Here is a 14114-nt window from a genome sequence, read left to right as displayed (position 1 = left end):
ACAAGCCTTTATAAACCTAGCCGTAACAGCGTCTGTAATATTTTGTGTATAGTTACAGGCTTCATAGAAATGTATTTATGCATTTACTTCAGTGGTATTTTAAGTCTTACTTAAGACTATTTCACTGATACGTCAGCCAGTATTGTGGTGGGAGGACTTTACAGAACCATAGAGCAGACATAGAGCATATAAACCCTTCTGAGCTGTAGACGTGCTTTATAACCTGTGTTGTTTGTGCGTGCCGAAAGCGAGGTGTTCTCATGCGTATATAAGGTGACTCGAAGTTGTCGTGTCAAAAAATGCAAAAGTTATTTCTATGTAAATACAGAATTCCCTTCTACTGTATGTAGGATTATCAGGAATCGGGGTTTCATGTTCCTTTTGTAACGTGCGAGAGCAAAATTTATTTTAACCTGCCTGCGTGGACTATGCGTATCGATATCCATCCATATTTGAGATAAAACAATCTGGGTGAATTTTTTTGCCTGTAGCGTTTTTATAGACCGTATCTCCGTTCACCACAATGGAAACGTGCTTGTAAGATATGCACCGCCAGATGTCGTCAGCGCCTTGGGTAAAGTGATTCAAGATATATAATGTTCTCGGCGTAGAAATTGTAGATTTTTGTATTTCACCAGAAAATGATTATGGTGCACGAAATTGAGCAGGTATTTTCAGAGCTGGGAAAAGAATGAAAACCAAATGAGAATGATCCAGCACATGTAACACAAGGCTCATTTCCGATGCCCTTGTTTTGTGAACCTAAAATAGACGATCTAAGTCGGTAACCACATGACTTACATATAAATTACGCTACGATTGCATTTAAAAGAGGATCTGCCATCAGTTTTAAGGATATTCTGTTTAAATTTCAAGCTTTCTGTTCAAAATTGTTGTCCAGAGCCAGCAAGACGATGAGGGGACACGGGTCTGACATCAAGATTTCAATGTATGGGGTTGTTAGCCGAGTGATACTAAGTCCTGCACTCAAGTCATTTATATATTCATTGAATTCGGGTTTCACAACATACTGGCGTTCAGCAATATTTCTCTTATGTTGTAATTGTAAGGTTTGTGACGGAGCAAACTAGGAAGAGCCCAATTAAAGACGAGGCAAATTTCCTAGAGCGATTCAAGAACCCTTGCTGTCTCATTCAGGTGACGTCCCTAGATATCTCATTCAGGTGACGTCTCTTGCTTGCTCATTCAGGTGACGTCCCTTGCTGGCTCAGTCAGGTGACGTGCCTTGGTGTCTTGTTCGGTGAGAAGGTTCTCGCTGGCTCATTCAGGTGACGTCTCTTGCTTGCACATTCAGGTGATGTCCCGTGCTGGCTCATTCAGGTGACGTCCCTTGCTGGCTCATTCAGGTGACGTCCCTTGCTGGCTCAGTCAGGTGACGTGCCTTGGTGTCTTGTTCGGTGAGAAGGTTCTCGCTGGCTCATTCAGGTGACGTCTCTTGCTTGCACATTCAGGTGATGTCCCGTGCTGGCTCATTCAGGTGACGTCCCTTGCTGGCTCATTCAGGTGACGTCCCTTGCTGGCTCATTCAGGTTACGTGCCTTGCTGTCTTGTTCGGCGAGAAGGCATTCGCTGGCTCATTCAGGCGACGTCTCTTGCTTGCACATTCAGGTGACGCACCGTGCTGGCTCATTCAGGTGACGTCCCTTGCTGGCTCATTTAGGTGACGTCCCATGCTGGTTCATTCAGGTTACGTGGCTTGCTGTCTTGTTCGGCGAGAAGGCATTCACTGGCTCATTCAGGTGACGTCCCTTGCTGTCTGGTTCGGTGAAAAGGCTCTTGCTGGCTCATTCAGGTGACTTCCTTTGCTGGCTCATTCAGGTGACGTCCCTTGCTGTCTTGTTGGGTGAGAAGGTTCTCGCTGGTTCATTCAGGTGACGTCCCTTTCTGGCTCATTTAGGTGACGTCCCCTTTTTGGCTGGTTCAGGTGAAGGCTCTCTCTGGCTGGTTCAGGTGAAGGCTCTCTCTGGCTGGTTCAGGTGAGGGCTCTTTCTGGCTGATTTGATTGAGGTCCTTGGCTGGGTCATTCGGGAGAGGGGCCTGCTACTCTCGATATTGTAGCATTTACCAATTCGTCTTTTCACGAGCAAAAATACATCAACATGCCCATAGTTCCGTGACAGTTTCTTATTTTGGTCGACGCCTAGATTTTTTACGCCTAGGGAGGCATGTATATCCTGATCACTTTGACCAGCTGGGTCACGTGTTTGGCAGAGGTCGCTGACAGATCCGCGACTATTCCTTAGGTAGTCACTGAAGCAGGCTTATACGATATAAGCTATTAGTTTATAATTGACCACATAAATTGAAAATTTACCCCTTTTTTGACTGCTTACCAAAGGTTTACGCATATACGGCTATGTGAAGGACAAACCAAAAGGAAAGTACCCATCAGGTAAAACAGAAACGTTACAAAAGAGCCAACAATGTTGACTCTAGCCGATATGTCGATGCCCTCAGTCCCCATGCTTATGTTGCATTGTGATCATCCCGATCCCATCATGGTCGCCATTTGGAAGAACGGCCATTATACTGGCAATCATTATAGACTGGAAAATGACTGGTGAATTTTGTCGGCATCTTGCATGTAACTGTCCTGTATAGTAAATTTCCTCATGTGACGCATCAATCGATCAGTACAAACACCACACAGCGTGAAGAAGACCGTCATGTGCCTTCGACCTGCGCGAATCGTACCCATATACAGAAATAACAGGCTGACCTCCACATAGCCATACCGGCCCCGATAGCAGAGTTGGGAGAGCGTCCGTGTCGGGAGCGATAGATCCTGGGTCAAACGTGGGTCGGGTCACACCTAAGACCTTAAAAAAAAAAAAGAGGAAGTAACTTCCTCTCTTGGCATTCAGCATTAAGGGGATAGTGCAACGACTGCTTGACTCGTATCAGTATAATGGCTCGGGTGGGGTGGTTTACTTGCCTTCGGTAAGTCGTCTCAGTGAAGCAGCATTAGATGAAAGACCGGTGAAAATCCGTCCTGCAAAAAGGAGGCACATTATATACACTCTAAGCACTCCTTCGTCGTCATATGACTGAAAAATTGTTAAGTACGACGTTAAACCCCAAACACTCACTCACTCCACATAACCGATTATATACTGTGGTAGCTGCAGTCATACGAGGGGAATAACATTATTGACGAAGCCACAAGCCTATCAAACCGAGGGATAGAAATAAACAGAATGACACGGACAAAATGGGAAAACAACGTTAGTGCTACTGTGTCCACTTCATAGTCACTCTAATTCAACTGCCTTTTTTATTTAAAAAAGTGCCTCTATAATAAGGCCAAAATAAGATGGGAAGTGAACTGCGGCCGAAGCGGACTGCGGCGAAGATAATTGCCTTTCAATCACCAGGACATATACAAGGTGCGGTTTAAAACCCGCGGCCATAAAGAGAAGAGTTAAGGGTAAATTCCACCGTTCTAACTGTTCATGGGCTGTCGACGAAGTTCATGTGCATGACCATCTAACATTCCCAGAAGCCCACCGCCTTTCATCAATATGGTGTGTGCATATTTGTATACTGCACACGGGAGAAAGTTCATCACTAACTTGTCAAAGGTATGTGGTTTACCCAAGGCATTCCACTTTTTCCAGTTTGTAAAGTGACAATTTCTCGAAATTCAATAAGGGGTTAAACTACAATTAAATAAATCAATTTTGAGAAGTCCGGGCAAGTATAATTCTCAAGGTAAATGAAAAGCAAGTAAGTTGTTTTACACGTTTATTTTAAACGATATAGAAGATAAAATGTCGCCCATTATGGACCCTGTTGTTATGGCAAATCGCTTTGATATCTTCTTCCTTCAGCCAGGTGTCATAAATATGTAAATGAAGTCAGTCGTTTCCTGTGCACTGTAGTGCTGCTATTTACACGCGAGGACAGCCGTGGGCTCGGCAGGGCCTTATCACTAGGTTACAGGCGCTAAAGAAAGGTTGTAGGAGTCTGCACATACAGTTTTCATACGGCCAGTCAGCCCACCCCGCTTGAACGTGGGGTTGTAGTCTAGACTATACACCATACCGGTGATATGACGTCCCGCAATTTGGGTGTTAGACAATGGAGGCAGTGGGGCCAGAAATTCGCAACGTTGTTCCGTCTGTTCGCTGGACTGATGATTCTCCTGTGCTGTGGAATGATGGTTGCTGGAAACGACCCGTGTGTATGTCTCCGACAACACATCGGGGATCTCCAGAGACCACTGTTCCTCGCCCACGTTGTCGATACTGGCAATATCGATCGTTTTTTCGTCCTGGAGAATTCGGGTAAAATTCTCGAGTTTCCTCCCAGGGAGGTGGAGTTCCATACCTGGACATCAGCGATAGAGTAGCCACGCCCACTTCGTCAGAAATCGGCATAGGTCTGCTTGGTCTGAGCCTGCACCCAAATTTCGCACACAACTGGAAAATCTACGTGTTCTATACAGCCCGGACATCCGGGCAGCTGTACGGTGTAGTCAGTCAGTTCCAGGCCAATACAAAATACCAGTCAGACCGGGACTCGGAAAAAATCCTGCTGAAAATCCCGTTCCCTACGGGGCAAGACATTGGTGGACACGTAAGTTAACATTGTGACCTTCTGATTGTGTCAACACTAAATCCTACTTGGCAGATCACAACACGACATCACACCATGTACGCTATTTGACCTAGCTGCTGTACAGACTGTGGTATATTTTACAGATCTCTAGCTAAAACTAGAGGTTTTATTCATGCAGCCGTTCATTTAATATATGCAATATATATATAAAGCGTAAGATAAAGAACGGAAGATAATGCCACCCATTGGCCATGTGGGGCTTTGTTGTATGGGATATCATTAGATCATATATTCCGTTGATTTCCTTAAGGGTATTATTAAAGAATCTAAAATCATCATTGAAGCTTTGAAATCATGAAACTGTAAGAAGCCTTTTTAAAGTGTTAAAAATTGAAAATTGCGTATTTTGTTCCTTGAGTAACAGCTTTACAGCTCTGAAAATCATTGTTAAAGGGTTAAAAATATGACATGATGAACGTGCTGTTAAATATATCAGTCTGTGGAAATGATTTTCAAATCTCTTAAAATGGCTTTTATAAGCTTTAAAAGTGGCGTATCTTCAAGCTTAAAACTTGTGGCTGTAGAATTAAATACAGATTCTTTTTATAACCTTAAAAATGGTTCCGTCAACGTTTAAAGCTCTGAAAATATAGCCCATGCTTTAGAACTACCATGCGTAATAACAACACAACGTCAGTCCATGTTATTGGACTACAGAAACCTACACATAACCTTTGGTTTCCCCCGTGCCCTCCTCAGTGTCCTACAACCATAATGCTGGCCACCTTCTTATGTTAGTGAAATATTCATGAGTACAACGTAAAACTCCAATTAAAGAGACATATGCCAACGGCGAAAAAAATCTGCTGCTATTTAAGACGTCATCTGAATAAAGTTGTAGATGCATATTTAGAAACATGGCTGAAGACGGACTGTTTTGACTGCGCTACGTCCCCTTGTTGTCTAGGCGACGGGAGCTGTTGAGCCCTAAGGGTACAAAACTCAACTCAAATCCGTGAGATCTTGTTGGGTGATGATGTGTAATGCCTCATGATGTGTAAATCCTGTACCAGTGTCTCTATTCAATACAATTCGCCAAGTCAGTGAGAACAAAGCTCCGGCCATTACTCAGATTACATACTCCACGCACATTTTTTTTACAACCAGCTGTTGTCCTTTCTACATTAAATTTTATTTTTTAATAAATAAGCGCAAGCGTAACTGTCAGGGTAAAATATAACGTTGTCGCGTAGCAGTTCCGCCTGCCGCAAAGATGTGCACGGACTCCAGACAGGACTGAGCCACAGAGATGTTTTATAACCTCAGGCCATTGTCTATTTGGTGATACAATTGCATATATCATTTCTCGATAAAAAGCCCCCCAGCGATGGAATGATAGGCCTTTGTGCTCTGTGCAGCAGTTGGGCGGTTATCTTTCGGATTCACTGCGATGGGATGATAGGCCTTTATGCTCTGTGCAACACGTGGACGATCGACTTTCGGATACAATGGGAATAAAGGCATTTATGCTCTGTGTACCTGAACGATGGGTGTGACGGTTACCTGTACACATATTGGCGTTCGGGTTTTGGTTTCAGCTCTTCTTCGCTTATGATGGTTACCTGTACACATATTGGCGTTCTGATATTAGTTTCAGCTCTTCTTCGCTTATGATGGTTACCTGTACACATATTGGCGTTCTGATATTAGTTTCAGCTCTTCTTCCTTATGATGGTTATCTGTATACGTATTGGTGTTCTGGTTTGATTTCAGCTCTTCTTCGGATTTGATGTTTACCTATACACACATTGGCGTTCTGGTTTTGATTTCAGCTTTTCTTCGGTTTTGATGTCTACCTATACACATATTGGCGTTCTGGTTTGGTTTCAGCTCTTCTTCGGTTATGATGGTTACCTGTATATATCTGTTGGTCATGGGGGTCCGGAACAGGAGGAGTTTGCACAGAACAGGTAAGCTGACGTGTTCTGATTCTCTTCTTTCTGGTCTTGTGATGAGAGTAACGTATCGAGATGTCAGATGTTTGACCAGGTAAATATCGAAAGTGTTTAAAAATGCGCGGTAATCGTCGATTTATGCTAGTCAACTTTTATCTAAACATTTATTTGATTCATCTAATGGTTTTTGATATACTCAAGAATATGTCTTTCACACGAGTATGGGATCGTCTTTTCACGTATTATTATCCCGCCAGATTAGTCTAACATACGCTGTGAACGTGGGTTCTTCGTCACGCTGTCTTTCTGCCCGAGAAAAGCAAATAGCGCACCTTAATGAAAATTTGTGTGTAAAAAAAAACGTGCAAGTCTCGTATAGGACACAACTACGCAGATTAAACATGACGAACAGTGAGAGGTACAGTGCAGTCAGCTAAAGCTGGATTGGTCATTCATTATTTAAGGTCTTATACATTACACCAGTTCATGGCACAATAAAGACTCCTTACATTATGTATCAGGTAGGGACAGGCAATAAACTGCAACAAACATGTACTTCAAGCTGAAATTTCATACAAACTGTTATTTTGAAGTGTAACTTGTGGTAAAAAGTTGTAGATTACGAACCTCTCTGTAGCGCAAACTGCGAATGTGAAAAACATACCATTCTGGCAGTTGTCTGTGAATACTTCCACCGGACTAGCAGTTTATGCCGCACCCTGGCGTGTTGTCATATCTCTCACACGCCACCCTTCCAAGCGACAAACACCTGTACGTTACGTGTACGTTGATCCTGCAAGGTGCGGTATTTAACTCGGCCTGTGAGTACAACACATTCAATCCCAGTTTTGTCTTACGTCTGTTAGACTGCCATAGTTTATGTAATAATGTATGGGTTTACATTGTATAAACACAGATAACAATACTAGTTGTTGAAACCGGTCATATTGTATGATTTGATGTGGAACGTCGTACTGAAGGGTTCTTATGTGGAGAAAAATGTATAAAATGCATGATTTTTAAATTTCATATACACATTAAAACGTGCACCACACGGCACTGTACGGACAGTACTGAACAGTAAAATCCCTGCACAATACTGGATAGGTTTACAACGGACATGTGGTATTGCATGAGATAATATGCGATCACCATGCGGTACTTACGGTTGCCGATCAGGAAGCCCTACAGTGACGTGCACACCAGTGCCGTACTGAGCAGTTGCTATGCTTGTACTATGAGCGTTCGTCTGCTGTGTAGTGCGTATACCGCGAGGTCAATGGCTTAACAGTAACAGTTGTCTTGCGGTACCGAAAAGAGATTGACACACACACAATTCTAAGCAGCTGCATGCCTAACAGTTCTGTCTCCAATTTGGGGATCTTTCTGAGCAGCCTCACAGTACGGAACCGTTTGGACATTTAGACCACGTATATACATACCTACGAATCCAATAGGATCCCAGGTAGTCAATAAGATCCAAAAAGAAAATAAAACAGAAACCAAAACATAAGTTGTGTTCTCAGTACGGAAACTAATCTCCTCCACTGCCATGCTCGATTGGGTAGCTCTTAAAGCGAGAGTTTATGTAAAATTCGCAGATCTTTTCTTCACAACTTTATCTTGTTCGTGTATATATACCACATTGCACTTTGCACTTGTCAAACCCCACACTTGTCCACACCGGCTGAAAAGTGAAACCGGCAGATGGGAACGACCTAAAACTGCACTTTGTGAAAGAAAATGCAATGAAGCTGAAGATAAATATCATTTTTTATTGACATGTACACTTTTCCAGGATCATAGTGAGCAATATTTACTTGGAAGATTCTGAGAACATCCTTCTGAGGCAAAATGTGCGGAATTGTTGAGAACTGACAACGTACGCTTGATTAGAAGTAGGCCAATATCTGTCTATGTATTCAAAGCCTTCAATCTGCACAATCGTGCTTATTATGACGGGTAGTTTTCTCGCACTGATTCAATGTTTATATTTCAACGGTACATATATGCTGTACCAAACCACCTGTCCGCCATTGATTTATACAATTTATATTATAATATATGCTGATGGGACAAGTTCATCCATTCATATCACACCTATTAATCTGTCCCTTTGATCACTTTCTAGATTGTCTTTACTTGGCAAGATCTTGCGGATTGACGTGGCGGTAGCCAGTGATGGGAAGAACTACAGCATTCCCTCAGACAACCCAATCGTAGAAAATGGGGGTCAAGGTCGGAAGGAGATATATGCCTCCGGGGCGAGGAGTATGTGGAGGTGTAGTCTGGATTCGGGTGACGTCAGCACTGGTACATGCCATGCATTTACAGTGTGTTGTCATTAAAGAATACATGAAACCTTTGGTTTTTCTTTTTTAATATGTAGTTTGGGACGTGTCCTAACATATAAAGGCATAGAAAAGCTTCATAACTTTATTCTTGGGGTGCAAAATTGGTTTTGAACTATAGTTTCACTATGCCCGGAAAATGAGTAGCTTGCAGTTCTGATGTCAACAGTGATAACCGCCAAAGTAACTCTGTATGGAGCTAAGCTGGTCCCGCTAAGCCTGTAAAATAATCATTAACGTCATTTCCAAACATTTCCCACCATTGTCAGAAAATATGTAGACACAAGAGGGCAAGTTAACAGATATAAAGCATGCATAAAAATGGCATAACTTTCTTCAAAACCATAATCTTTAGTTTCTTTCCTCCTTTAAGGCCGGCCCACACCTAGGTGTCAGACTATTCGTAGGGTTTGTTTTGATTCCATCATGCACGTAGTTTTAAAACTTTGTTGTGTCACTTATATGACAAGCGTTTTGAACCTTCAAATCGTGTTTTAGCTATGGACGGTAATGAAACGGATAGATCTTACAATTGCCGCCGGCCTACGCGATAGAAAACTTTGTTGTGGGTAGTCTGACCCATGTGATCTACTGATCATTCCTATGCTTCCGATGGTGATTTATAGGCAACGTAATAGTGGTAAAGTAATACACAAGAGTAATTGTCCATCCCGTAAGAACACGAGTATAGTCCCTGCGCGGGATTAGATGCATCGGCAATTCCGCGAGCCCGTGTGGCTTGCCATGACGCAGCAGGGCATGTTTGCGGTAAAATAAGGGTTTACCTACGATCTGATTTAAATTAGACTCAAATGAATCTAGAAACATGATACTCATTGGAGGCCGGGTTTGACTTCACGTCCGACGCTATGTCATCCAGTGGATAGGATTGTGGGTTTGACTTCACGTCCGACTCTATGTCATCCAGTGGATAGGATTGTGAATGTATCCAGTCGGTGCTTAAATGGAGATAAATAAAAAAGTATCTATATCAGCGTTGGTATGTGACTACTTTCTTGCACCTAGGTGAAGGACGCGGAAGGATATTTTGTGGAGATGTGGGAGCAGAAACATATGAAGAGGTGAACATCATCCAAAAAGGAGGGAACTATGGCTGGAACGAAAGGGAAGGGTACGAGTGTCGAATGAGGAGGGCTTGTCACGACTTAGGTGAGTTGTCTCGTACCTTGTGACAATCAAGGTGAGTTGTCTCGAACCTTGTCACCGTTTAGATGCGTTTTCTCGTACCTGATCTCCATTTAGATTCTTTACTTGTGCCTTATTACGTTGAGCTTACGCATAACTTGTCAAGATTTAGATTTTCTCCTTATTTGCCACGCCTTGGGTGAGTTTTACCCTCTTTGTCAATCTTGGTATTTTCTCCTACCTTGACATGAATTAGACCCGACATTTTCATTCTGCTTCATTTTGACTTTGTGTGTCAGTTATATAAGATATACCTTGCAATTTAAATATAATTTTTTAAACACCTCTCGAGTTGTTCAGCAGGTGAATTGTATTGTCTATATCCTGTGATGGACACCGCAGAAAACATAAAATATTTTACCAACGTGATACCGGCCTGATATTACGAGATACAAAAAGTGAATCAACAAAATGGAATTTTCGAGACACCTAATTTTGATTTATGAATGGGAAATATTATAGACATATTGGTTGGTTTAATATACTGGGGTTTAATTTCTCAGAGATGGAGGTAATGCCCATCAGTGTGTATGAGCACACACTGGTTAGAGCCGCTGTGGTAGGAGGTTACATGTACCGAGGCAAAGGCATACCAAGCGTTCACGGCCAATACATCTTTGGTGACGCGTCTAGCGGGTAAGTATATCACCACATGCGTTAAGAAATATACACGTCCATTCATAAAAAACGCCCTAAACGTTATCAACAAATGTAACAAATAGTTCGATAATGTTTTTGAAGTACGTTTCAGAAATGAGAGTCTCTTTTGAGTAATTCATGGCCAAGGCTCTACCATTTCAAATCTGTTGTGAAGGCACCGGCGTATATAACTTATTTTGTTCTGTTGAGTAAAGCTCACGTTAAACCTAAAGTAATGATTTTACAGCGTAACTTGTTCGAAAGACGTTTAACTTGCCCCAAATATAGTGTGGTAGCTTGTGTATCTTGCATAGAGATTGTGCCGAACAAACAAATGTTGACACGCAGCTTGCAGAGATTGTGCCGAACAACCAAATGATGACACGCAGCTTGCAGATATTGTGCCGAACAACGAAGTGATGACACTCATCGTGCCGATATTGTGCTGAAATGAAGATAAGCAGTTCGCGGATATTGTGCCGAACAACCAATGAAGACATGCAGTTTGCAGATATTGTGCCGTACCGAAACGTAACTTTATCATACCTCTAAAGATTGGTCCAAAGCACCAAAAAATGACACTTACATGGCGTGTAAAGATGTATCCAACCATCAAATGATGATAGGTACAGATATTATAGGTTTTAGAGATATTAGAGACACCTAAGTTATTTTGACGTACTACTAGTATTTCCTCCCTACCCTAGAGAGATGTTCCGACTGGTTGAGCCCAAGAAACGGCAAAGTCAATGGATCTCTTACTTACTGACGGTGTGTGATAAGTCCCAGTGTCCGTGTAGTGCCCGAGAGGAGCAGCCTAAACACATTGTGTCCTTCAGCACCGACAGAGATGGTGAGTTCAGCGGCTATGTATAAGTATATATACTCGAAAGAGTTCAGGGGCGGAAATCTGAAAACATGTTACATTTTGCCATTCGAAACCTTGTTGTCGTGGGGGATCAACACGAGTGCACCGATTCGAATACGCCCATATTGTCCATCAACAATCTCAATACCGGGTAGATCAGTACTTGACGTATAACCTCTTGTGGAAGAAGAATGGAATCTATGCAGTACCTGGCTGGCTCAGATGGTTGTGGTGCTGACTCACTGTGACCATCTGGCTGTTGACCAGTGAATCTCGCTGGCGGTGTATAGGCTACGTCTTCAAAAAAAGAGCTTTTCAGTTATCTGACGAAGGTCGACGATTTTCACCTGGAACTCTGGTTTCCTTCTCCATTAACCTACCATCATATTAGTAAAAACCTCCTGAGCACTGCGTTAAACACCATGCAATCACTCAATCAATCAACACTTCTGACTTGTAAACCATTCATCACGAACCGAGTCGGGGTTGGCCCCGGTTCCATCGCTTAGTCTGCTGGTTGTGGAAAGCTCCATATGGTATTTTTTTTCTCTCTTTTCAGAGGAGCTGTATGTACTAACTACCACTTCCCTGATGTCTGAGTGGGCGACGGGCGCCATCTACAAACTTGTCGCTCCAATAGGCAATAGGTAAACTATCTCACGCTGACGACATCCGTTTCATTCTTCCTACTTAAGCTTTAAGATTTTAAAATCAGTACCTTTACGTCCACTAACCTGAAACTCGATCCCAGTTACGTGTGTTTATGATGTTTAGCTTGAAGATGTAGAGGGCACATCTGTCGAAATGACCGAATTCCAGGTTATATAGTGAATCTAGTGATTCGGACGGGTACTTGAGGAAGCATAGGCTCATTGATATTCCTAGCTATCACGATCCCATGGTGAAAGACCCCAGGGAATGAAAAACTATCTGTCACGCCATGGATACTTTCATGATGCGCAAACCTGACTTGAAGCAGCGCCAAATCCATCGGCATCTTTCCTATTTTAGGTGAATTTGCCTCAGATTTACAGACATCTGACTTGAGGGAAGTCGGGGGAACTTCGGACATACGAATATCTTCGGACAGGATATAAATTAGCTCATGGGAAAAATATTATGGAAAGCCGAAGTTGCCTGTTGAAATGTGTACATAAGGCTTCAAGTGTTCTGAGAGAGCTGAAAGGAGAATCAGGAAAATATTATCAGGCCCTGAGCTTGGATTTGTTTTGTGTCAAAATAAAAGACAAAACAGGTTAATGTAATTGTTTACATAAAGTCCTTTATTTATAAACATAAACAACAGAACGTGCCCGATTGTACCGACGCATATCCATAATTCCCCCCGAGTGTGATATGATAGCCTTGATAAGAATAGTTCTTAACCAGAAAAAAATGACGCGTATTCATGGGAACGCAGCCTGTCGCACGTGCTTGGACCAGAATTCAAATTCTCCACTACTCGGTATATTTCAGTCTATGTATGGATAGAAAAATTGACCAAGAGAGTTCAAAGTGCTCTTGCAGGCATGATTAGTACACATTATACGTCTAGTTAATTTGTTAGTGCTGTGGTTTTCTTGCTTTTGAAAGACTGGTATCTACTGCTATAATCTGACATTGGATCTAAGCGTAAAACATACACTCAGAAAGGATTTTTTCAGGTGAATTGCAAGATTGCTAGAACCATTTGCAAAACAGTTATATCAATGATCACGTGATGACCAGTTTATACACACGATAAATAGTACAATTCTCCAACAGCTGGAAGATCCTGCTTGAAATTCAACACATTTCTCTATAAACAAATATAAACGGTATAGATGTTTGATTCATGCATTAGCCTGTTTTATTTTTCAGAAATGACAAACTGACATGTGCCGGAAATACTACGAGATGGTCTGTTTTAGCGGTGTTGGTTTGGCTTTTTGCTTCGGTGACGTTTACCTAAAAGCTGTAACAGATCTAGAGATACCGAAACGTCCACATTTGGGTACGTGGTCATGCTCCCTGCATCCGGTATGTCTGGGTTAGCTGTCAATCTCCAGGTCTACTCGGACTGACCTGCATACTTCCGTCCTGCATGTGTACATGACGTTTGGGGCTCCTCGTTTGTCCCTCTTGCATTTCTGCAAGAATTATCAGCAAGATCCTACTTGAAAGTATAACTATTCACCGATTTCAGATAATGGTACACTTTCATGAGCTTATGCACCTTTTATGAATTCAAATCAATCAGTGTTTGGTGGTATTCATTTAGATACACAGAGCTCTACAAATTGAATAACACGGGTAACATATTTGTTATGATTTGGCACTAATGCTCCCATCACATGACTATGTCCAGGATGTACATATTTGTGTTTATTTACGAAAATCATAAATGCTGGAGTGCTATTTCTGCAAATAGATGCGCGAACTGTAAGGAGGTATTTAATAAAAATGTATGCCTAACTATCCTGTGGTCTCTTGTTGCCATTGTCGTGCAGTCTCCTGGCAAACAGCATGTAGGAA

General features: G+C 42.2%; 1 protein-coding gene across 1 annotated transcript; it reads left to right on the top strand.

The window, feature by feature from the left end:
* The first annotated feature begins 4101 nt into the window (after positions 1-4101).
* LOC135466292 (HHIP-like protein 2) lies at positions 4102-13747 on the top strand. The gene is made up of 9 exons (XM_064743708.1): positions 4102-4204; positions 4469-4599; positions 6472-6551; positions 8668-8849; positions 9914-10057; positions 10597-10729; positions 11440-11585; positions 12160-12247; positions 13461-13747. Exons 1-9 carry the CDS (start codon positions 4102-4104, stop codon positions 13549-13551), a joined length of 1098 nt encoding a protein of 365 aa, XP_064599778.1. The 3' UTR covers positions 13552-13747.
* The last annotated feature ends 367 nt before the right edge of the window (positions 13748-14114 follow it).

The sequence above is a fragment of the Liolophura sinensis genome, chromosome 6, assembly GCF_032854445.1.
Source record: "Liolophura sinensis isolate JHLJ2023 chromosome 6, CUHK_Ljap_v2, whole genome shotgun sequence".
Classification (NCBI taxonomy): Eukaryota; Metazoa; Mollusca; class Polyplacophora; order Chitonida; family Chitonidae; genus Liolophura; species Liolophura sinensis.
This window is presented reverse-complemented; position numbering and strand designations above follow the sequence as displayed.